The sequence below is a fragment of the Aulonocara stuartgranti genome, assembly GCF_965226115.1.
Source record: "Aulonocara stuartgranti genome assembly, chromosome: 7".
Taxonomy (NCBI): domain Eukaryota; kingdom Metazoa; phylum Chordata; class Actinopteri; order Cichliformes; family Cichlidae; genus Aulonocara; species Aulonocara stuartgranti.
Window position 1 is genome coordinate 42,280,733 of NC_138945.1, and position 26,951 is coordinate 42,307,683.

The window sequence follows — 26,951 nt, forward strand, 5'->3', positions numbered from 1 at the left end:
ATACAGAGAAAGAGTACAATTGCGTGAAGAAGAAAAGAAATGCTTTACTGCAGGACAAGATGCTGCTGCAATGTCACAATGCCTCCTAGAGGAGAAGGAGGAAACTGAGGCATGTTAAAAGAGAAAAGAAGAAAGCAGCTGTGATAAAGAGACAACAAGAGGGAAGTGCTGCATTAAGAAAGTCATTTGAGGACTTGAAAAGAGAAATTGAAAGATGGAAAATCTGAAAGGATTCAAGGCAGCAAAAGCAAAACTACAAGTTTACGAGGAAGGTTACATTTCAGTGAAGCAAGAAAGAGTCACTCCTGCAACTGCCCCTGCAAATGTACAGGTAACAGAGTTCAACAATGCTACTAATCAACCCTCACAACAACAAACAGAGTTAAACGTGACTCATTGGAGCGCAGGTGAGCTTGTAAAGGTTTTGGCAGAAGCAATGTCAGCTAATAGACTACCTATCCCAGAGCCCTCTGTATTTAGTGGGCATTCACTTAAGTCTAAGCATTGGAAAGCATCTTTTCAGACTCCAATGTTGTGAAGGAACATTTCCACTGCAGAAAAGATATTTGTCTTACAGAAGTATGTTGGCAGCTGTGTTAAAGAAGCCTTAGATGGGTATTTTCTGATTGGCTCTGAATATCCATATGAGGCAGCATGAACGTTATGGAGAGCCTTTTGTCAATAGCTAACGCCTTTAGGGACAATTTACACTCTTGGCCAAAGGTCACAGGAAAAGATGTATTGCATGTAATCCCATTACATCATACCAAGCCATAAGACAAAGTGACTTTAACAAATCAAACACAAAACCTCAACCTAGTATCTGTAAAATGCTCATTTCTGCCTCTAAGCATGGGTCAGTTGGTGAGGTATGTTTTATATGTTATATAGATAATTTTATGTCTCTATTTTACCCATTTTACTATTGTTGTTTTATGTTGTTAATTGTATGTTGTGTTTTAGCTCAATCAGTTTGTGATCAAGGTCATGCTTTAACAATATCATCCCCATGATCCTGATCACCAGTGACAAGGTAACTGAAACCAGATAATGTAATGATACCCTCGGTATGTTGAATTTGCTCTGTAGCATACGGCACTAGTCTTTACTCCAGCCACCTTCATTTGCTGTTTGCTACTGCTCTAGACAGCCTTCAGTGACTAACTTGAGTATTTAAGACTATCTTATTAGTTAGCCTAGGGAAACGTTTAGGTTGCATTGGGTCATTATCCATTTGCACCGTCAAGCACCATCTGAATAGTTTTGTAGCATTTAGCTGAATCTGAGAAGACAGGAGCTGATTAACAGTAACAACATTTGAAGTGAGTTATGAGAACCACTGAGTCTGGGTCTGGTAGCTTCTCCTCTTTGAAAGGAGATCTTAGAGTTAAGCTTCAGTGAAAAAACTTTCTATTAAATTAACCTCAAAGATGAGGTTGTTATGAAAGAGCATCAGGGCCACTGGCAAACAAAATTTGTGTGAGTCTTTTGTTTGGGGTTTTTGTTGTTGTTTGTTTGTTTGTTTTCCAGAATTCTAAGGGGGGAAAAGCCTGAATTCTCCGTGTCCAATCCAGTTGAAGAAACAGATTTTTTTTCAGGATTCTGGAAATACAACAACAACAAACAAATAGAAATGATTCCCCCACTTTTTTGTCAGCACCTTTAATCCTCTTACGTAGGTTGAGTGCACTTCCTGTGAAAGGTTATGGATTTCGGCTTTGTGGATTTTTATAGAAGAATATATAAAAATGTTTAATGCATTGTGGTTATGCGTTACGAATTTCAGTTTAGGTTTTTCCGACAAACTCAAAGTCAGCATTTTGTTTATGGTTACCATAGTAACATGGCGAGGTGCGACGGGACTTCACGTCGGACACGTTTATGAAAGGAAATAGAGCGATTTTTTTTAATCAAAGCACAACCTTCTGGCTCTTCTAAAATCAGGTGAATCAAACAGTGAGCTCAGTTGTCCCAAAAATGCCTCTGGTCGTGATGGACTACGTCTGGACCCAGACGGAGACGACGCTTTACATTAATGTGCCTCTAAAAGGAACGAATGCCGGGAAGGTAGACATTGTCTGTACGGACGATTACCTCAAGGTAAAGTTCTGAATAAAGGAGTTTTGTATTTTTACTGTTTGTGTATCAAATACTATATCTATGGGACTCGTCTCAGTCAGAGACTAAGCTAGACTGCATAGCATTTTTTTTCTGTGTCACACAGAATTGAGACATATTGAAACGATGTACGGCAGTTTGATCAAGTTTGTGAGCAGCAGCCAACTCAGCTGCCGTATATATTTTCGAGCGCTTTTATCAATGCTTTTGTTGCCATCTACGTGAAAAGGAAAAGAAGGAAAAGAAATATATAAATATAAATTGACATGACCATATTAAGCTTTCTGCATGAGTTTTTCCAAATGCATCATTAAAGCCCCCCCTCCCAACCGGATATTTTTCTACCGTCCCCCTCTGTCTGCATAAAAGCAGTGTCGGAACACACTGTACCATACCCTCGAGAAAAAGGCAAATAACAATGGAAGAGAGACAGACCATCATAACACTTAAAAATGTAGGTCTTTCCTATAGAGAAATTGCAAGAAAGTCAAAGTGTCACTGAGTACAGTTTCCTTCACCATCAAAAGGCATTTAAAAACTGGGCCACACTCTGATAGGAATAGGTCTGGCAGACCCAAAGCCACAACTGAACCAGAGGACAAGTTTCTGAGAGTTAACAGCTTGCGTGATAGGACAACAGCTTCAAGCACAGCTTAATAGTGGTTGTAGTAAACAAGTCTTAGTTTCAACTGAGAAGAGAAGAGTTCAAGCTGCAGGTTTGACGGACGAGTTGCAGCAAGAAAAAGCCATTGCTAAGACATCATAATAATTATATATATATATATATATATATATACAGGGAGTGCAGAATTATTAGGCAAATGAGTATTTTGTCCACATCATCCTCTTCATGCATGTTGTCTTACTCCAAGCTGTATAGGCTCGAAAGCCTACTACCAATTAAGCATATTAGGTGATGTGCATCTCTGTAATGAGAAGGGGTGTGGTCTAATGACATCAACACCCTATATCAGGTGTGCATAATTATTAGGCAACGTCCTTTCCTTTGGCAAAATGGGTCAAAAGAAGGACTTGACAGGCTCAGAAAAGTCAAAAATAGTGAGATATCTTGCAGAGGGATGCAGCAGTCTCAAAATTGCAAAGCTTCTGAAGCGTGATCATCGAACAATCAAGCGTTTCATTCAAAATAGTCAACAGGGTCGCAAGAAGCGTGTGGAAAAACCAAGGCGCCAAATAACTGCCCATGAACTGAGAAAAGTCAAGCATGCAGCTGCCAAGATGCCACTTGCCACCAGTTTGGCCATATTTCAGAGCTGCAACATCACTGGAGTGCCCAAAAGCACAAGGTGTGCAATACTCAGAGAAAGTATTGGTAAGAAAGGCTGAAAGACGACCACCACTGAACAAGACACACAAGCTGAATCGTCAAGACTGGGCCAAGAAATATCTCAAGACTGGTTTTTCTAAGGTTTTATGGACTGATGAAATGAGAGTGAGTCTTGATGGGCCAGATGGATGGGCCCGTGGCTGGATTGGTAAAGGGCAGAGAGCTCCAGTCCGACTCAGACCCCAGCAAGGTGGAGGTGGAGTACTGGTTTGGGCTGGTATCATCAAAGATGAGCTTGTGGGGCCTTTTCGGGTTGAGGATGGAGTCAAGCTCAACTCCCAGTCCTACTGCCAGTTTCTGGAAGACACCTTCTTCAAGCAGTGGTACAGGAAGAAGTCTGCATCCTTCAAGAAAAACATGATTTTCATGCAGGACAATGCTCCATCACACGCGTCCAAGTACTCCACAACGTGGCTGGCAAGAAAGGGTATAAAAGAAGAAAAACTAATGACATGGCCTCCTTGTTCACCTGATCTGAACCCCATTGAGAACCTGTGGTCCATCATCAAATGTGAGATTTACAAGGAGGGAAAACAGTACACCTCTCTGAACAGTGTCTGGGAGGCTGTGGTTGCTGCTGCACGCAATGTTGATGGTGAACAGATCAAAAAACTGACAGAATCCATGGATGGCAGGCTTTTGAGTGTCCTTGCAAAGAAAGGTGGCTATATTGGTCGCTGATTTGTTTTTGTTTTGTTTTTGAATGTCAGAAATGTATATTTGTGAATGTGGAGATGTTATATTGGTTTTACTGGTAAAAATAAATAATTGAAATGGGTATATATTTGTTTTTTGTTAAGTTGCCTAATAATTATGCACAGTAATAGTCACCTGCACACACAGATATCCCCTTAAAATAGCTAAAACTAAAAACAAACTAAAAACTACTTCCAAAAACATTCAGCTTTGATATTAATGAGTTTTTTGGGTTCATTGAGCACATGGTTGTTGTTCAATAATAAAATTATTCCTCAAAAATACAACTTGCCTAATAATTCTGCACTCCCTGTACAGTGGGGCAAAAAAGTATTTAGTCAGCCACCGATTGTGCAAGTTCCCCCACCTAAAATGATGTCAGAGGTCAGTAATTTGCACCAGAGGTACACTTCAACTGTGAGAGACAGAATGTGAAAGAAAAATCCATGAATCCACATGGTAGGATTTGTAAAGAATTTATTCGTAAATCAGGGTGGAAAATAAGTCTTTGGTCAATAACAAAAATACAACTCAATACTTTGTAACATAATGTTACGTTCCCCCCGAAAGGGTCTAGGCATGTGAGTGAGGGGACCAGTAACAAATGAGTCCAGAACAGAATGAAAGGAAAACAGACCAGTGTTTTCAGTAAATAAAATAGTCTTTATTATAGATCATCTTAACATAAAGAGCCGGCAACGCCGTTTTACCAATAACACTTGGAAAAAGAGAAAAAGGGTTGCAACAACAAAGAACACAATAACCAAACAAAAACTCCACACCACGAGGAGGTACTTCCAGGGGCCCACAAGCTCACCCTGTCACTAACAGCAGCTGGCTTTACTGCTGCCAAGGCCCACAAGCCCACACTACTCACGCAAAGCAGCTATGCTGTTTCCACAACTCCACACTTTGAGCAGGCTAACCACACACAACGCAGAGACACTAGAGAACACCCCCACCCTGTTCACAGCTCATCCCCAGCTTATATGACCTCCGAGAGGTGATTGCTGACTGGGCCCAGGTGGTAAATGAGTCCAATGAGCAGCAGCTGTGTCCTGGGGAGAGAGAAGAGCAAGAGAGAGACGGGGGGTGGAGCAAAAGAGGAGGAGGCGGAGAAAAACACCACGCCCACACAAGGGCAGTATCAGGAGGCCCAGCTAGGGCCGTAACACCCCCTCCCATAAATACAAACCAGTGGTTTGTCATAGAACGTCCTACCCAGCTTTTAAACATATCACCTACCATCCACCATAATAACGGTTAGGCATACCCTGCCGAATCTGCCAAGACCTTTTTGATGGGTTGAAAACACTGCACGGGGTTGGCTCAAGTCCCTCAACATAGTGTCTCAAGTGATAGCCAGGTGTTTGAGCCATCACATATGGAGGACCCATCAGGCAGCTAAAAGGCCGTACAGCATCACTTCTCTGATGCTTCTTCACTAGGTCATGGCGAAAGGCATGCGGGTTACCCAGAGGTGCAGGTTTGAGTGTTTGTGTCGTACACAATGGGTCACACTGCAGGTCATCTGGACCCGAAAGACAGTCAACAGGTGGCAGATTACAATTAGTTGATCTCTGACAGTGACCGAATGACACCACTGAGCAATTATGCGCCGATTGTTGCCTAGGACTGGCAACTTTGTTGGTTTGTGAACCACAGTTCACTCTTTTGAAAGCAGATCGATTTTGCTTTGAGTTTTCTTTCAAACAGTGAGCAATCAGGTGGCCAGGTTTGTGGCAGAAGAAACAGAGCTTTGTTTTGGCTCTTGAAACCACGCCTGTATTGACTTTGTTAGCTGGCACACTCCTAACTCCCAAGACTGACTGTTTCTGTTTGTAGGCCCCACAATCTGCTATTAAATGGCCAGACTTTAAACAGAAAAAACACTTTCTTTTTGCCTTGGAATGGGACACAAGTACCTCACCCTTTGGGTACTGTCTAGCTGGCACATCACTAACCTTCACTAGGTCATCGCGTCGGTCGTGCTTAATGACACTGGTTTTATGGATGAGGGCAAACTCATCAGCCAGTGTTGCAGCCTGCTGTAGCGAGGAAACCTTCTGTTCATTAATATATACCGCGATGCGCTCAGCAATGCAGTTCTTAAATTCCTCTATGAGCATTAGTTCCCGGATCGAAGCCGGGTCAGTGGCTTTGCAGGCCGCACACCACCGATCGAAAAGAACACCTTTTTCCCTGGCGAAATCAAGATAGGACTGACCCTGACCTCTTCTCAACCCCCGGAAACACTGCCTATAGGCTTCTGGGACCAGCTCATAGGCCAGCAGGATAGCCCTTTTCAGCTTGTCATAGTCCAAGCTGTCCTCAGCTGACAACGAGGAACAAACTTCTTGAGCCTTACCCGCCAGCTTACATTGGAGCAAAATGGCCCATGAATCCCGTGGCCAGTGCAAGGCCGTGGCTATTCGTTCAAACGACTCGAAGTAGCTATCGACCTCAGTGTCACGGAACATCGGAACCAGACGACTGTTTTTCCCTATGTCAAACGAGGTGTCGGCCTGACGAATGGAGGCAGTCGGAGGAAGGGAAACCTGCCGGAGTTCCAGCTGTCGCAACCTCACAGCTGTCTCTGCCTCCACCTTCACCTTCATCAGCTCAACCTCCCTAGCCCTAGCCAGTTCCGCGTCCAAACGCCTAAGCTCTAGCTCCCTTTTCAGCTGGAACTCTCTCTCACGCTGCTCCTTCTCCAGCTGGAGACGAGCCAGACGGACACGGAGCTTAGCATCCAGCTTCGAGCCTTCACTTGATTCAATGGAGAGGGGTTCGAAGCGAAGCACTGTCATGGGTTTGTTCTCAGGCAGCCCCTGATCAACAGGTGTCGACACCAATGGACCTACAGCTTGAGCTGGCGCCTGCAGAACGGGCTGAGACGCTGCACCACGCTCACCCTTAAACACTGCAATATCAAAGGTAGCCATTGACTCTAACACAAAAACTACCTGAGGCTAACAATAACAACAAAGAAGCACCACCTCCAATACACAAATGAGAAACAGGCGGGAAAAGTGTGGCCACAGGTTAACCAATAAATAAACCCTCTCCCCAGACCTGCCTACTAAAATCTTAGCCTAGTTAGCTTCTGGAGTGTACCAGGCTCGAGGCAACTTTAAAGGCTAAGCGTCAAGTGCACAAAGCACCGACAAGCCTACCCCCAACAGGGAACTAATCCCCACCCGGGATTACTCCGAAAATAATAAAGGAAAAATAAAAAATGAGTGCCTGAAGGAGGAGCTTACGCTCAGCTAGACACTCCCCTTTGCTAACTGGAGAGAGAGCGCAGCAGATACAATACAACTAAACAAGCCACCGGCAAACAACTCACTAAAACTCAATTGCTGTTCCTTCCAGTCATATCCCGGACGAGCCCCCACTTTGTTACGTTCCCCCCAAAAGGGTCTAGGCATGTGAGTGAGGGGACCAGTAACAAATGAGTCCAGAACAGAATGAAAGGAAAACAGACCAGTGTTTTCAGTAAATAAAATAGTCTTTATTATAGATCATCTTAACATAAAGAGCCGGCAACGCCGTTTTACCAATAACACTTGGAAAAAGAGAAAAAGGGTTGCAACAACAAAGAACACAATAACCAAACAAAAACTCCACACCACGAGGAGGTACTTCCAGGGGCCCACAAGCTCACCCTGTCACTAACAGCAGCTGGCTTTACTGCTGCCAAGGCCCACAAGCCCACACTACTCACGCAAAGCAGCTATGCTGTTTCCACAACTCCACACTTTGAGCAGGCTAACCACACACAACGCAGAGACACTAGAGAACACCCCCACCCTGTTCACAGCTCATCCCCAGCTTATATGACCTCCGAGAGGTGATTGCTGACTGGGCCCAGGTGGTAAATGAGTCCAATGAGCAGCAGCTGTGTCCTGGGGAGAGAGAAGAGCAAGAGAGAGACGGGGGGTGGAGCAAAAGAGGAGGAGGCGGAGAAAAACACCACGCCCACACAAGGGCAGTATCAGGAGGCCCAGCTAGGGCCGTAACACATAACCTTTGTTGGCAATAACAGAGGTCAAACGTTTACTATAGGTCTTTACCAGGTTTGCACACACAGTAGCTGCTATTTTGGCCCATTCCTCCATGCAGATCTTCTCGAGAGCAGTGATGTTTTGGGGCTGTCGCCGAGCAACACGGACTTTCAACTCCCGCCACAGATTTTCTATGGGGTTGAGGTCTGGAGACTGGCTAGGCCACTCCAGGACTTTCAAATGCTTCTTACGGAGCCACTCCTTTGTTGCCCGGGTGGTGTGTTTTGGATCATTGTCATGTTGGAAGACCCAGCCTCGTTTCATCTTCAAAGTTCTCACTGATGGAAGGAGGTTTTGGCTCAAAATCTCACGATACATGGCCCCATTCATTCTGTCCTTAACACGGATCAGTCGTCCTGTCCCCTTGGCAGAAAAACAGCCCCATAGCATGATGTTTCCACCCCCATGCTTCACAGTAGGTATGGTGTTCTTGGGATGCAACTCAGTATTCTTCTTCCTCCAAACACAACGAGTTGAGTTTATACCAAAAAGTTCTACTTTGGTTTCATCTGACCACATGACATTCTCCCAATCCTCTGCTGTATCATCCATGTGCTCTCTGGCAAACTTCAGACGGGCCTGGACATGCACTGGCTTCAGCAGCGGAACACGTCTGGCACTGCGGGATTTGATTCCCTGCCGTTGTAGTGTGTTACTGATGGTGACCTTTGTTACTTTGGTCCCAGCTCTCTGCAGGTCATTCACCAGGTCCCCCCGTGTGGTTCTGGGATCTTTGCTCACCGTTCTCATGATCATTTTGACCCCACGGGATGAGATCTTGCGTGGAGCCCCAGATCGAGGGAGATTATCAGTGGTCTTGTATGTCTTCCATTTTCTGATGATTGCTCCCACAGTTGATTTTTTCACACCAAGCTGCTTGCCTATTGTAGATTCACTCTTCCCAGTCTGGTGCAGGTCTACAATACTTTTCCTGGTGTCCTTCGAAAGCTCTTTGGTCTTGGCCATGGTGGAGTTTGGAGTCTGACTGTTTGAGGCTGTGGACAGGTGTCTTTTATACAGATGATGAGTCCAAACAGGTGCCATTCATACAGGTAACGAGTGGGGGACAGAAAAGCGTCTTACAGAAGACGTTACAGGTCTGTGAGAGCCAGAGATTTTCCTTGTTTGAGGTGACCAAATACTTATTTTCCACCCTGATTTACGAATAAATTCTTTACAAATCCTACCATGTGGATTCATGGATTTTTTTTTCACATTCTGTCTCTCACAGTTGAAGTGTACCTCTGGTGCAAATTACTGACCTCTGTCATCATTTTAAGTGGGGGAACTTGCACAATCGGTGGCTGACTAAATACTTTTTTGCCCCACTGTATGTATGTGTGTGTGTATGTGTGTGTGTGTGTGTGTGTGTGTGTGTGTGTGTGTGTGTGTGTGTGTATATGTATATATATATATATATATATATATATATATATATATATATATATATATATATATATATATATATATATATATATAGCAGCTGGATAGCGTAGTGGTTAAACTACACGCCTTTGGAACAGAGGATCGCAAGTTCGATTCCTGCCTGGGGCGTCTGTATCCAGTAAGGGTCCTAAGGCTAGACCCCCTATGCTAAGCAAGCCTACCGCAGACATGAGCGAGACAGATAAATATGAAGGCATGCCGGCTCGGACGTCGCCCGGATCAACAAGGTCCGCGTCAGGTGTTGAGGAACCAGGGCACCCTGACGAAAAGTGGGCTACTGGAACAAGAAGGCATCGGTGGGCAAGGGACGAAAACAGGGCGTTGTTGGAATGCTACTACGCAAGTAACCCCGGCGGAAGGGGCTACATGAATAGGATGAGGGACCTATGGATTCTTCGATACCCAACATCCACAATGACGGCGAAACAACTAGTAGCTCAGTGTTCCAACATTCGAAAGAAGGGACTGCTCTCACAGCTAGAGATTGACGAGGTACAACACAAATGCTACGGCAAGGAGGAGTCAGGACGCCAGGTCAGGGGGGAGATATCATCACCCCCACCCGAGATTGGGTACATAGCCCCAAGTGCGATAGGAGAGTTGAGTGCGAGAGGAGCTGACCTGAAAAATAGGATCATGGCCAAGCTTGAAACCTGGATCCCCCGTAGCCGGTTACCAAGATTACGTGAAGTACCCTCAGAAGGTCTGCTAGATGATGTTAATGCAGCACTACGGGCAATACCTACAACCACGATTACCGACACTAACAAGCTGATCTACAATACGGCAGCAGTGATCAGTGAGATGCTTGGCTACAAGTTGAACAGCCACAAGGGGCAGTACCCTCCATGGAGAAGGAGGCTAGAGGGCAAGATCAAAGTAGCACGGAGGGAGGTTAGCCAACTAACGGAGTTGCAGAAAGGTGCGACAAATAAGGTGCCTAAGAAATACAGCAAGCTGTCCATACCTGAGGCCTTGGAAACTGCCAAGCAAAGACTCACAGCCTTGGCCAGCCGCTTGAGGAGGTACACCAGAGAGATAGAAGGCAGGAGAATAAACCAGCTGTTCTCCACAGAACCAGCAAAGGTGTACTCTCAGTGGCAAGGGAACAATAAGAGAACAGCACCACCAAGGCTGGAGACGGAGCAATACTGGAAGGGCATATGGGAGAAGGATGCAACCCATAACGGCAATGCTCAGTGGCTAGTGGATCTGAGGGCAGACCACAGCGACCTCCCTGAACAGGGTCCAGTAACCATCACAGTGGCAGATATCCAAGAAAGGGTCTCCAGTATGAAGAGTTGGACAGCACCAGGGCCCGACATGGTTCACGCCTACTGGCTGAAGAAGCTGACTGCACTCCACGAGCGTCTGGCAGCACAAATGAACCAGCTGCTAGTTAACGAGAGACACCCGGAATGGCTAACTGAAGGCCGGACGGTCCTGATCCCCAAGGACCCCAAGAAGGGACCGGTCCCCTCCAACTACCGACCAATAACCTGCCTCAGTACTACATGGAAGCTCCTGTCAGGCATCATATCGGCTAAGATGAACAGGCACATGGGTCAATACATGAGCGGGACACAGAAAGGAATTGGCAAGAATACCAGAGGTGCAAAACACCAGCTACTGGTAGACAGAACAATCAGCCGAGACTGCAAGACCAGACTGACCAACCTGTGCACTGCCTGGATTGATTACAAGAAGGCCTATGACTCTATGCCCCACAGCTGGATACTGGAATGCCTAGAATTGTACAAGATCAATGGGACCCTAAGAGCCTTCATCAGGAACTCAATGGGGATGTGGCGTACAACACTAGAGGCCAACTCCAAGCCCATAGCACAAGTTACCATCAAGTGCGGGATCTACCAAGGAGATGCTCTGTCCCCACTGCTGTTCTGCATAGGCCTGAACCCCCTCAGTGAGATCATTAACAAGACTGGCTACGGATACCGACTACGGAACGGAGCAGTTGTCAGCCACCTCCTGTACATGGATGACATCAAGCTGTATGCCAAGAGTGAACGAGACATCGATTCACTGATCCACACTACCAGGCTATACAGCAATGACATTGGAATGTCGTTCGGACTGGAGAAGTGTAGTCGGATGGTAACAAAGAGAGGGAAGGTAGTCAGAACTGAGGGGATTGAACTACCAGAAGGCAACATTGCAGACATAGAGGACAGTTACAAGTACCTGGGGATCCCGCAGGCAAATGGGAACCATGAAGAGGCCGCTAGAAAGGCTGCAACCACCAAGTACCTGCAGAGGGTCAGGCAAGTCCTGAGGAGTCAGCTGAATGGTAAGAACAAGATCCGGGCCATCAACACGTACGCCCTGCCCGTGATCAGGTACCCTGCTGGGGTAATAGGCTGGCCAAAGGAGGAGATAGAAGCCACTGACATAAAGACAAGAAAGCTCCTTACCATGCATGGAGGGTTTCACCCCAAGTCCAGCACCCTGAGGCTGTACGCTAAGCGGAAGGAAGGGGGCCGGGGACTGGTGAGTGTCAGCACCACAGTCCAGGATGAGACAAGGAACATCCAAGAATACATTGGGAAGATGGCCCCAACTGACCGAGTGCTCAGTGAATACCTCAGGCAGCAGAAACCCAAGAAAGAGGAGGGAGACGAGGAACCATCATGGAAGGACAGGCCCCTGCACGGTATGTACCACCGGCAGATAGAGGAGGTGGCTGATATCCAGAAATCCTACCAGTGGCTGGACAAAGCTGGACTGAAAGACAGCACAGAGGCACTAATCATGGCAGCACAAGAACAAGCTCTGAGTACAAGATCCATAGAGGCTGGGGTCTATCACACCAGGCAAGACCCCAGGTGCAGGCTGTGTAAAGATGCCCCAGAGACAATCCAGCACATAACAGCAGGGTGCAAGATGCTAGCAGGCAAGGCATACATGGAACGCCATAACCAAGTGGCCGGCATAGTGTACAGGAACATCTGTGCCGAGTATAACCTAGAAGTCCCGAGGTCAAAATGGGAGATGCCCCCAAGGGTGGTGGAGAATGACCGAGCTAAGATCCTGTGGGACTTCCAGATACAGACGGACAAAATGGTGGTGGCTAACCAACCGGACATAGTGGTGGTAGACAAACAGAAGAAGACGGCCGTAGTGATCGATGTAGCGGTTCCGAATGACAGCAATATCAGGAAGAAGGAACACGAGAAGCTGGAGAAATACCAAGGGCTCAGAGAAGAGCTCGAGAGGATGTGGAGGGTGAAGGTAACGGTGGTCCCCGTGGTAATCGGAGCACTAGGTGCGGTGACTCCCAAGCTAGGCGAGTGGCTCCAGCAGATCCCGGGAATAACATCGGAGATCTCTGTCCAGAAGAGCGCAGTCCTGGGAACAGCTAAGATACTGCGCAGGACCCTCAAGCTCCCAGGCCTCTGGTAGAGGACCCGAGCTTGAAGGATAAACCGCCCGCAGGGGCGCGCTGGGTGTTTTTTTTTTTTTTTATATATATGTATGTATATATATATATATATATATATATATATATATATATATATATATATATATATATATATATATATATATATATATGTATGTATGTATGTATAAAAAAATATATATCTGTACATATAAATTCAAAATTCAATTCAAATTAATCGCTAAACAAGAACCAGAAGATGGTCTTACATTTCTCTTAACAACAATTCTTACAGTATAATATGTATTCATTCACAGGTGCATTTCCCGCCTTATCTGTTTGAAGCCTTCTTGTTTGAGCCTGTTGATGATGACAGAATCGCAGTAAGGGTTGCAAATGGATGTGCAGTCATCACTTTGCCAAAAAGGACCAACAAAGTGTGGAAGCATCTGATGATAAGTACGGGTAAGAGCTTCAACTTGTGGTCATTTCAGTAAACAACAAGGCTCTGGTCTTCTGAACCCATGATAATGTATCATAATACATTTGTACATGTGACAGTTCAAGAAGAGACAGAGTTGGTCATGCAGCAGTCCTGAAGTTTTTGATGTGGTAAGCTGGATGTTTTCCTGTGAACAGTGTCTCTTGAGGGCTTTTATCTGGCAATTACAAGCTTGTAAAATTATGTAAAATTGACTTGAAACACTTCCTGTATTAAGGCTAATTTACATCATGGAGCCCTGGTTTCATAAACTGACAAGGATATAAAACTTACTGTGTAGCTGGATTTAAAACATAAGTGCTGAAAGTTAAAGTTATCAAAACATGTTTAGCATGACATCATTGGATTCCCAATTATGCCTCGATAAGAAACATAGTTATGTTTGTAGTGTGAGGCACATGTAGTAACCTGATATGTTGTTAACTGTTTGAGTGTTCTTGGGATAGAGAGACTATTTTATTGCATAAAATAGCGCTGATCACATCAGCTGATTGCACCTCTCTGTACATCCAGCCACACAAGGAAAAAACCGTTTCTGACTCCAGCTTGTCCATCCAGCGAACCACCTGTCACCTGACTCAAACAGGCTCCCCTCCACACTGTTCTGATTCATAAAATGGTTTATAAAAACGAAAATTATGGCTAACAGGTGGATTTTTCTGTCTCAGTGCAGCTAGTCCAATGAAGAAACGCTTACTGCTTAAGAGACAGAGTGAAAGTGAACAGTATATTCTTGGTTTCTTAAGATAAACATTGTTGCAGCTCGGGGCAGTACAAAGGTGGCCCCCTAAGGCCCCCTAAGGGGTCACCTTTGTACTGCCTTCCCTTGTCTTCCCTTGAGTTATTGGTTCTGTTAAAATTAGCTAACATAAACTAATGTGAGTGTATTGACTGCAACCAACCAAGAAACCTGATGATGTCATGTTCTGTACTAGCACAAGATGGCAGTAAACATTTTTTAAGAACTTAAACTCTAAGCACGTATTTCTTAAATCTAGCTACACAGGCAGTGTTAAATCTATATCAGTTTTTGAGAGTGGGGTGTAAATTAGCCTTTATACATCTGACGTTGCTATCACTTGGTATAGCTACGTCTGTCATTACGGCCATCTTTCTCTGCTTGTCTATGTCTGGTTGGTTAGCCATCACCAGTTTGTGCATCTGTTATCTCATGAGACAACAAAGATCCATGAGTTGTGGCTTTCCTAGCGGCCTCTTCATGGTTCCCATTTATCTGCGGGATTCCCAGAATCCAACTATACTTCTAGCTGTACATCTGTCAGTGAGTCGATGTCTTTTTCACTCCTGGCATACAGCTTGATGCCATCCATGTAGGGGATATGGCTAACGACTGCTCCATTTCGTAGTCCATGATTGACAAAGTACAAACTGTTAATGTTGAAAACAACATGAAAACAATAGTAGTGTCCATAAAAACAATGACAAAAGCTATTATGGGTGGGGAAATGCATTACTGATTTGAGAGCTGCACTAAGAGTAGTGAGAATGTTTTTCTGCTGTGAAATCAAGAAAAACTGTGATACCAACTGGTAGGCTTATTTTTTCAAACAGTGCTTGTGCATTTTTGCAGGGGTTTTGTTAGGTAAGCCATGTCATTGTTTATCTCATTTTAAGACATGCTAAGTGCCATTTTCTATTATGTCCTGATATGTAAAACCTTAGAATTGAAAAAGAATGTAGCATCTTTTTAACATGACACACATAAATATGTGTCCGTTTATATTTGCACCAGAAAAAGAGCCACACACACTTCATTGGTTAACCAGCTGGTTGATTGGTTATAAGGTTCTTCTCCTCAGATATTTTATTTGCCAGATACTTTGGTAAATATCTCATCCCCAGGATGATCGTTCTTATAGATTAATAAAAAAAAATAATAAGAAATGCTAAAATTAATCACCAAATATACCAGGTGAGGTATAGGTGTGGGAGACACTGAACTAGTCACTGGAGCTCATATTAAGCTGCTATTTCTTTACCCTTAGACACTAGAGGGAGAGCATTATCCCGAGCTTTGTTTTGCTCTTCAAAATGCTTCAAATCACATCAGGAGTGTTTTAGAAGTTTGTTCCTTGTTTGTTCCTCTGCTGATGCTCTGTGCACAGCTTCTATCAAAATTGGAAATCACTGCATATTTTTCTACCCTTTCTGTGCCCTGCCTGTTCAGTATTCATAAACGTGTTGGGCACATGAAGTTACTTCAGCTTTAGTATTACTTCAGTTCAGTTGTTGATAGATATTCGCCCAGTTGCCCAACCAACCCTAGCAGGCTTTACTTGGGATTTTAATCTTAGTGAAATTACTCGATTAAATTAAGTTCATAATGTTTTTCAGATAATAAAGAAAAAATGGAGATCAGACAGAGGGCCCTGTTAAAATACCACGAAAAGCTTTCTTCAGAGTCTAGAAACAAGGCAGCAAAACAACAAGAAGAGAACAAATATGCTCTGGAGACAGTGATAAAGGTAATTTTCCACTCTGTTTAATCACCAAATTCTCCTGTTTGATCCTGAAAAGAGCCTCTAGTGTTTTGTTATATTTTCCTTGAGTTCAGCTTGAAAAAGAGGAACGAGACAGTATCCAGAAGATAAAGGACACAGAACAAGAGAAAACCACACAAGAGTTGGCTGCATGGCATTTCAGACAACAACAAAAAGCAGAGCAGGATGTCCAGCTAAAATTGCAAAATCAAAAAGCCAAAGCACGCCAACTAAGAACAGAGACAGAGAGGCAAAAATGTGGACCTCCCAACCAAGAAAAAATGAAATTGGGTGAGTAAAAAAAAAAACACAAATAAACAAAAAAGCAGGAAATGCAACTCTTGAGGTGACATAGGCAGCATTCACCTAGGATGTTTTGCAAGGACAGGAAAAACTATGCAAGCACATGGCGAGCCTGCAGTCCACGGAAAGGGCCTCCAACTGGGTTTGAACCCAGGACCCTCTTGCTCTGAATTAACATTGTTAACCTCAAGCCATCATTACACTTCTTTTAGGTAGCATGGTGTCATGGTTAGAGCTGTTGCCTCATAGCAAGAAGGTTCCTGGTTTGAGTCTCAGCTCCACACAGAAAGACTCCCAGAGTTTTTCTGTGTGGGGTTTGCATCTTATCCTGTGTCTGCCTTCCTCTGAGTACTTCAGCTTTACCACATAGTCCAAAAACATGTATATTAGGTTAATTGGTAATTATAAATTGGCCATGGATGTGAGGTAGGCAAAGTGCTTAAAGTGAAGCTTCATAGAATGACAAATGGTCCAATTTTGTCTTGCAGTCTACATTGTTTTTTCCTGGTGCTTAGATTTGGCGTTATACAGGCTGATATTAATGAACATACTCCTGCTTGCAGATCAAAGAAGCAACAGTAATGCAAAGAGCAAGAAAGCCCAACATGAACTCCCTCCTCCAAGACTCAGTGGAAACATTCAAGTTACATTCACCCCAAGAATCTTTCCAACAGCTCTCAGAGAGTCCAGACTTCCAGAGGAGGAGGAGGTGAGTTCCTGAATGCTGTGAAAACCAATACCACCACCAAAAAGAATTATGGAGTATGGAGTTTAAATAACCACTTTAAGAGAGTATTTGAACAACAATAACATGGACTGTGGCTCCAGTCTAAGAGTTAGGATTTTAATCACACTTAACATACATATGTACAGAGTGTAGCAAATAAATTATTGCATGATCATTTATATAATACAAAATGTGGTTGTTCATTCGGGTATTTGGATAACTGTACACTCCCTTGGTCCCCAAAGATAACATTAATCCACTGGGGGGGAAAAACTGAAATAGAAAAAAAATAATATGGAGTATTTTTGCATCTTAGCTGTACTGACTGTATGACAGATGGATGCCATGGCTTCACTACTTCCCACTGTGCACTTGTGAGGGCTACCATGTGGAATTTTTTAAAGCCAGAATCTGCCCAGTAGGACTGAGATGCTGCGTCACACTCCCATCCACTCACACGCTGGTGACTGCAAAAGTGCCCCCATGCACTTCACACATGGGGTCTTTTAATGCACTGCATTAAAGGTTTGTTGTTGGCTAGTTAGCCATGCTACACACCTTTGTTGCTGTCATTATGTTTGAATAATTCATCACTCCTTAGTTTTTTTTATCCTCGTTTTATAACTGGAGACGACATCAACTGCACACTCCACAGAGGCCCAGAGTTACTGTAAATATCTGAATAATCTGCAAATTAGATGTTGTCTTTTGTGATTTGAACATAAGACTGGGGATGACATAAACAAAGAGAGTCCACAATATTATCAGCAGCTAAATTCACCCTGGGGAAAAACAAGCTGCAGAAACCATTAGGACCAAAGCTGGTCTGGATTTCCTGGGTTAAGGCCAGCTTGGTCCTAGTAGTATGAAGCTTGCTAAACAACAAAACAAACACTCCAGTTTACAATTCTTAATGTGTCTTTCTTTATAAGTTATATAGATGATTAATCCCTTTTTGCCTTTAGCTTTCTCAGTAAAACACCTACAGCTTTCACTGACAGTACATCATTTGGTACCTTTAGCTTTTTTTGATCAGTTAATTTATGAGTTATGACAAATTTACTCCAAGATTAAATGAGCATATATAGTGTGATTTATCTGTTATCACTGGATGGTTCTGAGGTCTGAATCTGAGGGCAGATCATATTACCACAAAGAAAAAAGAATCATCACCAAATGTCAAATGTGCAGTTCAGTTTATCTCTCAAACCGAAATAAAGTGGATCTTCACTCTACCGACAGGTAATGTTTTCTTCACATTTCGTGAGTCTACAGTTCTGCTGACAGCTGACATGTAAAAAAAAATATAAATAAATATAAACAGCTGGTGCTGAAAAATTAATTAGTGGAGAAATTAAACATACAATTTGTTTTAACACACCAAATGTTTATATTTGGTTTCAGCACAGCATATTAGACTTTGTTATATTTTTCACACTTTTTGTTTTCCAATTAATCTTGTGTCTTTTATTTAGTTAAAATCAGTTGTGTTATCAAGAAACAGAAGTTACAAACTGGAAGTGATATTACAGCCAGTCATTGTGAAGAATACAGTGGCAACATTTTCAGTCCTCTCAGTACTTCATCTTCTGTTAAAACTGTGTTAAACGTGCTATTTATGAGGGATTGAAGTATACAATATTTTGAAACATTCAAACATACAGTAGGTTTTTTTTCAGGTTAATTTGATTGATAAGGATAAGGATAAGCTTTATTTGATATGCATGGATTAGTAAACTAACACCAGCTTTCCCCAACAGCTGACTGTTCATTTTAGCACGATAGCTAAGGACTAATTACTGATTAGCTTACAAACACCTTTAGCTTAACAAAAAAGGGTGATGATGCCACACGTCTTTCTGACAGTTAGTGCAGTTTACTACAGAACACCTCAGGCTGTCAGTGTAGAGCAGACAGTCGCTGTCAAAGATGCAGGACTTACAGGCAAACTAAACAGGAAGTACGAGAAACACACACACTGAGACACATAACAGAGCGAGGGACGAGAGACAGAGGGTGAGAGACGCACACAGAGTCACAACTGGTAAAACAGACAACTAGGCAAACAAACATGAAGACAAGACTGACTAAACTGGGAAACAGTTTATACATACGTCTCATCCTTTGTATTTCCATACTTTTCTTTTTCTATGTATGGAAATACAAAGGATGAAACTAAAAAGCACAAGAAAACTAAACAATACCAAATAAAGACTAAGAAACGTGGAACATTATAACGATAAACAAGGTCCAAAAAGTCCAATAACCAAAACACTGGGTGGTACCCTAACATTTGACTCTGTTGGAAAGTAAATACTGGACCACCTCTCAAAATTCAGGCTTTATCTGCAGTTTCCAAGCAGAGATGCGCAGGTTTCTTAGTGATTGCAAAGCAACTTGGTGAAGCAACTTTTGATTTAGTTTGACAGTTTGACCCCAGTGTTATCTGCTAACATGGAAGACATGGGGTTTATGATTAATACTGCAGTCAGGCACCAGGGGGCAATAGAGATGCTTTGGATTCATTTTGGGGGAGCTGTCAGGTTGTACATGTTTTCTACAGTCACTGCTATTTGATCACTTATGTAGATCTGGCTTTTGTTTGTAAAACAGATAACATTACTGCTGGCCCTGCTATTGAGAATAATTTCAAATACTGAAAATCACCCAGTAGGATGGAAGACACACCTTTGTCACTTTTTTTATATGCTTTTTTTGTTTGTTTGTTTGTTTGTTTGTTTGTTTGTTTGTTTTTAACCAACTAGTGGCTGAGAAAACAAGCTGAAACCCGACGAAAAGTGAATGTGGATGTTGGTGAGCTAAAAGACCTGAAGGAAGAGGAGAGGAACCCTTACTGGTTAAAGGACAAAGGAGAGTGAGTGAAGTGTGTCAGCAAACAGAGTTTAGTTTAAAAAAACATTTAAATTATTTTTTTTTATAATTTTTAGTAACTTTCAAGATTTTCTTTTCAATTTCAGTTCAGTTTAGTTTCCAGGGTGGATGTCCTTTTTTAGTCTGGTTATTATTAGTTTAGTGTTAGTTTGGGTTTTTTGATTTTGTTTTTTATTGATTGAAATATTTTCTAGGGGCAGAGTTTAACAAGCTCCAAAACATTTTTTTAACAGTTTGACTGTTAACTAACTGTTTTCCTTACCTGTACTTTCAAAGTGTCTCTAAGGAGGTTTACTTTTTGTTATTTTTCTAAGTACAAACTATTGTTATTTTTGGGGTAACTGAAATTTTTTTTTTTCGTGCTTAATTTCACTGTTTAATTAATTGTATTTTCCTTGTTATCAGCTCTGTTTAACAGAACTTTATTTTTTAGCAAATGTTTTGCCACTGGGGACTTCCTGGGAGCAGTGAATGCCTATAGCTTGGCTATCAGGGTTATGGGGAAGATCCCTGCTTTGCATTCGAACAGGGCCGCATGCCATCTGAAGTTAAGAAATTTTCACAAGGCCATTGAAGACTCCTCTCAGGTATTTTTTTCTTTTATAGCTTTTTTAATTTTTACTTTTACCTTTTTTAGTCTTTTTTGTGATAGACAGGCAGAAAGCTGGGAGTTGCATTAAATGGCCTCAGAGCAGATTTGAACTAGGATCACTGCATTATATCCTGTATTGCGAACAGTATTCGCTCATCAACCAATGTATATGAACTTACGTTTTAACATCCCAGTCTTAATCCATAGGGTTTGATATGATGATAAGGTCCCTTTGCTGATATAACAGCTTTAACTCTTCTGGGAAGGCTTTCCACAATGTTTAGGAGTGTGTTTATAGAAATTTTTGACCATTATTTCAAAAGTGCATTTATGAGTTCAGACATTAATTGGGAGTCAGCACAAGGATAAGTAGACCTGGGAAGAATTAGTCTCTGCACTAATTAATTACAAGGGTGTTCTGTACGTTGAGATCTGGACTCGCTGCAGGCCTATAAAGTTCTTCCACACCAAACACCTTCATCCATGTCTTTAAGGACCTTGGTTTGTGTGCTGGTGTGCAGTTATGTTGGAACACTTGGGGACCATCCCCAAACTGTTCTCATGAAGTTGGGAGCATGAAATTGCCCAAAATGTCTTAGTATGCTGAAGCATTAAGAGTTTCAACACCTGAAAAATAACCCCACACCATAATCCCGCCTTCACCAAACTTTACACTTGCAGTCAGACAAGTACTGTTCTGCTGACACAAACCAAAACTCATCCATCGGATTGCCAGATGGAGAAGGGGTGTCTGTGGTTTAGGGGGTAAACCAGGCCATCTACTATTCAGAAGGACCTTGGCTGCCTCAGTCTACATGACAATTATCCTTGGACAAGATACTAACCGCAAGGTATTCTCTGAAGCATCCAATGGGGTCAGGGTGTAGGTAGGATCCGGACCCAAACACGGGACTCTTCTGAGAGAAAATAGTGAATTTATTTACAGTGAAAAACAACAGGTAAAATATATACAAGTCCCGGCGAGGTGATCTTCTTCAAAATCCCCACACAGTGCTTGTGTCCGTGAACAGTGAAATGGCAAACTCCCATGCAAATAAGATGGCGCCGGTGAGGTCGGCTGCCGTCACGACTGCTCCGACCACTTTTTCTTTGTCTTTGTTTTTTAAGTTAGTTTTCAGCGTTTCTAAATCGGCAAAATCATCACCATTGGGTACATTAGGTATGACAGTGACACTCTTGTTTCTATTGGTATACAATGTACTCACAATTCGAAGTTTTTAACTCCGGATCCGAGCTGGCCGAGTGAGATCTCGAGGGAGAACAAAGGGAAGCGGCGGCGGCCTAGAGGGAAGCGAGCCGGCGTCAGGAACAGGCTGAGAGCTCGTGCACACCGCACACCTCTGCCTAGCATCCTGCTCGCCAACGTCCAGTCACTGGAGAACAAGCTTGACGACCTCAGGGGCAGGATAAAGTTCCAGAGAGACATTCGGGACTGCAATCTCCTCTGCTTCACCGAGACATGGCTGAACCCAGCGGTGCCGGACCACGCCATCCAGCCGGCCGAGTTCTTCTTGATTCACCGCATGGACAGGACACGGGACTCGGGGAAGTCAAGGGGAGGCAGCGTGTGTTTAATGGTGAACAACAACTGGTGCAACAGTGCGAACGTTGTTCCTCTCACACGCTCCTGCACACCAAATCTGGAACTACTGTCCATCATGTGTCGTCCTTTTTATCTACCTCGGGAATTTACATCGGTCATAGTAAGTGCCGTTTATATTCCACCACAAGCGGACACGGTCACCGCCTTATGCGAGCTGCATGAGGGACTCACACAGCACCAGACACAACACCGGGACGCTGCGCTTATTGTGACGGGGGACTTTAATAGCGCCAACCTCAAACGCGCAGCGCCGAACATCAACACATCACCTGCCCCACCAGGGGTGAAAGGACACTGGACCACTGCTACACTACGGTCAAGGACGGCTACAAGGCACAATCCCGCCCCCCGTTTGGCAAATCTGATCACGCCGCCATCTTCCTCATGCCAAAATACAAACAAAGGCTGAAACAGGAAGTTCTGGTTCAGAGGAAGGTCGCGCGCTGGACGGATCAATCGGTGGCCGCGTTACAGGACGCACTCGATGACGCAGACTGGGGCATGTTCAGAAACAGCTCCGACGATGACGTCAACGTGTTTACGGAAGCGGTTGTGGGATTCATCGGGAAACTAGCGGATGATACCGTGGAGACAAAGACTATCACAACGTTTCCCAACCAGAAGCCGTGGGTGGATAAAACCATCCGCGACGCTCTGAGATCCCGCACCGCTGCCTACAACACGGGACTCATGACGGGGGACATGGACCCGTACAAAGCCGCGTCATATAACGTGCGGAGGGCGGTGAAAGAGGCGAAGCAGCGCTACGGGAGGAAACTAGAGTCACAACTCCAACAGAGTGACTCTAGGAGCCTGTGGCGGGGACTAAGGACAATAACGGACTATAAAGCACCAACAACCGGTATGACGAACGCGGCCGTGACTCTGGCAGACGAGCTGAACACTTTCTATGCTCGCTTCAAGGCTGCAGCTAAGGTCTCCAACAATGCTAGTGTTAGCGGCGCTAACGGCTGCAGACAGGAAGATACTGCCAGCACCGGAAACGTGCTCGTCATCTCCGAGCATGAAGTAAGGAGAGCCTTCAAGAGAGTGAACACCAGGAAAGCAGCAGGACCAGACGGCATCCCAGGTCGTATCCTCAGAGACTGCGCATACCAGCTAGCTCCTGTGTTCACTGAGATATTCAACATCTCTTTATCTCAGTCGGTGATCCCCACATGCTTCAAAGAGTCCATCATTGTTCCTGTCCCGAAGAAACCCCACCCTGCTTCTCTCAATGACTATCGCCCTGTAGCCCTCACCTCAGTAGTGATGAAGTGCTTTGAACGCCTGGTCAGAGACTTCATCATTTCTTCACTACCAGACACACTGGACCCACTACAGTTCGCTTACCGTCCAAATCGTTCCACAGACGATGCCATCTCTCATCTCCTCCACACATCACTCACTCACTTGGACACTAGAAGGGGGAATTATGTTAAAATGTTCTTCATAGACTACAGCTCTGCATTTAATACCATAATTCCCTCCACACTCACCACCAAGCTGGAGCATCTGGGACTCAGCTCATCTATGTGTCAGTGGATCTCCAACTTCCTAACTGGCAGACCACAGGCAGTAAGGATGGGCGGACATGTCTCAGCCTCCACCACTCTCAGCACTGGAGCCCCCCAGGGGTGTGTTCTGAGCCCCCTGCTGTACTCTTTGTACACATATGACTGTGTGGCCACTACCAGCTCCACCACCATCATCAAGTTTGCTGACGACACCGTCGTGGTGGGCCTGATCTCTGATAATAACGAGACGGCCTACCTGAAGGAGATTAGGAATCTGGAGAACTGGTGCCAGAGGAACAACCTCCTTCTAAACGTCAGTAAGACAAAGGAGCTGATAGTGGACTTCAGCACTAAGCAGGAGAGGAACTACCAGACCCCCGTCATCAACGAGTGCCCAGTGGAGAGAGTGGACAGCTTCAAATACCTCGGAGTTCACATCACGCAGGACCTGTCATGGTCCTGTCACATCAACACCGTGGTGAAAAAGGCCCGACAGCGTCTCTACCACCTCAGACGCTTGAGAGACTTCCAACTGCCCTCCAAGGTGCTCAGGAACTTTTACTCGTGCACCATAGAGAGCATCCTGACGGGAAACATCTTAACCTGGTTCGGGAACAGCACCATGCAGGACAGACGAGCTCTACAGAGGGTTGTGCGGTCAGCTGAGCGCACCATCCGCTCCGAGCTCCCTGACCTGCACTCAATCTACAGCAGGCGGTGCTGGACCAAGGCCAGGAAGATCGTGAAGGACCTCAGCCATCCCAACAACAGACTGTTCTCTCTGTTGAGGTCAGGAAAGCGATTCCGCTCCCTGAAGACCAACACAGAGAGACTGAGGAGGAGCTTCTTCCCGCAGGCGATACGGTCTCTCAATCACACCACCACACAGTACTGACCCACACATAATGTTCTTACACACACACTGGACTTTCTGGACTTTGGTTTTGCACAACACTGGTCACTATATTCTTCATTTCCGGTTAATACTTGTACAGCTGCTGTTATTGTGTATATATTTATTTATATTTAGATTTCTTCATACATTCTTATATAGTTCTATATTGTGTATTTTGTTGTACAGTTATTTTATTTTCAACTTTAATTTATATATTTTATCTTATTCTTCCCAGTTAAATTTACCCTTCATTCTAATTTGTGTTGTACAGTTATTTCATTTTTAACCTTAATTTATATTTTATTCCTTCCTAGTTAAATTTACCCTTTTTAATTTTTCATATTTATTTCTTATCTTATTCATAGCCTTTTCCTTTTTTGTTTTCTTTAGGTCACAAGCAGTTGTCCAAGCATTTCACTACATATCGTACTGTGTATGACTGTGTACGTGACAAATAAAAAATTTGAATTTGAATTTGAATTTGAATTTGAATCCGTGACTCTGCTCCTGTGAAAACACACTCTGCTCCCGATTCCTAGTGAAGATAAACACAGTGAGTTAGCTAGGCAATCCATCTCCAGAGCGAGGTTTTTCAAAAGCAAGTCCACGGCTGTACTGATGAGGTAAACTCAACGATCCAGCCACACTGTTAGGACGCTCTCAATCAGCTGCAGCTGGCGGCAGCTGATAAGCGACAGGTGTGGCTGCCTCCACAGCAGGAACACTTTTGGATCGAATGATCATTGGGGATCCTAAACTTCCGGGAGCACGAACGTCAACATAAACACACATAACGGGGAAACGGGGAAAAGGAGGGAGAACAAAAAACACCACAAACATGGACACAACGGGCAGGTCTGCCGGTGAGAACTGCCAGACCATGACAATTGGAGTATGAGTGTGAATGTGTGAATCTTAGATACAAAGCACTCAAGTAAAAAAATTTGCTTTTATGAATGGGTGAAAGAGGCATGTTGTGTAAAGCACTTTGAGTGCTCCAGTGGAACATATAAAAGACCAATCCACTGCTCTAATGGTAAATAAACAGACTCTGCAGAACTTCTGTGTATCGGCTGACCCTGCTCGGTTGATTTACGTGGTCTGCCACTTTGTGGCTGAAGTTGCTGTTGTTCCCAGTGGCTTCCACTTTGTTATAAAACCACAAACATTGACTTTAGCAGCGAGAAAATTTCACAACTGGATTTGTTGCACAGGTGGACTGACAGATGCTCTGGATGGTCCAACTCTGACAATGAATGGTCAAGATTTATTTACTTTCCAGAGGAATAGCATACAGTAAACATCTGCCCACTTTTTTACTGCAGGCACTTGATCTTTTGACTCCACCAGTCCCTGCCAATGCAGCTGCCAGAGTTCGAGCTTTTGTCCGTCGAGGATCTGCCTTCTGCGAGCTGCAGGCCTATCCAGAAGGTTTGTTGCTTTAAAATGTCAATAAGTTGATGTGTTGCACTCAGTGATTTGTTTCGGACTTTACTTAGAACTTGTTAGCCATGACTCAAGGCTTGAGTTGTAACTTGCATGACAGTAACTTTGTCCTACCTAAGGGCAAGGGTAAGGTCAAATATGTGGAGCGTGTTTTTTACAGTGACTCAAAAGGTGTCCAGGTCTCAACTGATCTACCTACAATTTCATTTCAGGGCTCCAAGACTTCCTTGCTGCTCTGAAGATTGACCCTAATAATGAAGCGCTGTTGGTGGATACACAGAGAATCAGAGACATCATTCAAGGATCTGCTGTCAATCCTCCCAGTGAGACAGAGTGACACATGACATTTGCTTTGTACGTTATATTCATGAAATGTTTTACAGAGGGCTGGTTTCAGGTTCTTTATTAAATATTAAAAATTCTTGTATTTTATTTACAAAGGTCATACATTTTTATCCATCCTTAGCTTTTAAATGTATTCTGTACATCCTTTGTAAACAACATCCTTTGAAAAATACAGACTTTTGAATTGTATCATAGGTAAAGCCAGGCTACTTTTGTAGTGTCTAGTGTCTCATTAAGTAATACCATTCTTAGTTTTAAATGATTTTCATGATCAGTTAATTGTATATTATATAAAATGTTGGGGGAAAAAAGAAATCCATGTTGATGTCATATTGTGTCCAGTAAAGTCCAGCATATTCAGTTCACAAAAATCCATTTTTTTTGTTTTGTATATCCAATTCATGGTCACAGTGTCGCTGGAACTATTACAGTCATAGGGTAAGAGGCAGGTTACACCTTGGAGAGGTTGTTAGCTTGTTACAGGGTCAGAGTCACACATTACAAACAAACATTTATGCCACCAGCCAGTTTAGAA

At 43.8% G+C, this 26,951-nt stretch overlaps 1 protein-coding gene across 3 annotated transcripts; it reads left to right on the plus strand.

Annotated features, from left to right (window-relative positions):
- Positions 1 to 1,791: 1,791 nt before the first annotated feature.
- dnaaf4 (dynein axonemal assembly factor 4) lies at positions 1,792 to 26,762 on the plus strand. 3 transcript variants are annotated; one of them, XM_082540811.1, is made up of 9 exons: positions 1,792 to 2,100; positions 13,390 to 13,537; positions 15,930 to 16,060; positions 16,150 to 16,366; positions 16,942 to 17,087; positions 19,871 to 19,980; positions 20,431 to 20,584; positions 25,951 to 26,056; positions 26,284 to 26,762. In XM_082540811.1, the coding sequence occupies exons 1-9, from the start codon at positions 1,978 to 1,980 to the stop codon at positions 26,406 to 26,408; spliced, it is 1,260 nt and encodes a 419-aa protein (XP_082396937.1). In that variant the 5' UTR covers positions 1,792 to 1,977; the 3' UTR covers positions 26,409 to 26,762. The 3 variants fall into 3 exon arrangements, with proteins under 3 accessions (XP_082396937.1, XP_082396938.1, XP_082396939.1); XM_082540812.1 differs by having other exon boundaries at positions 13,390 to 13,531; XM_082540813.1 differs by lacking the exons at positions 15,930 to 16,060; positions 16,150 to 16,366.
- The last annotated feature ends 189 nt before the right edge of the window (positions 26,763 to 26,951 follow it).

Bases quoted from the DNA above. Each gene is read 5' to 3' on its own strand.
- dnaaf4 (XM_082540811.1), top strand. From the start codon at position 1,978: ATGCCTCTGGTCGTGATGGACTACGTCTGGACCCAGACGGAGACGACG. The intron at 17,088-19,870 runs GTGAGTTCCTGA...TTAACCAACTAG, and splicing joins GACTTCCAGAGGAGGAGGAG to TGGCTGAGAAAACAAGCTGA. The intron at 20,585-25,950 runs GTATTTTTTTCT...TTTTTACTGCAG, and splicing joins CCATTGAAGACTCCTCTCAG to GCACTTGATCTTTTGACTCC.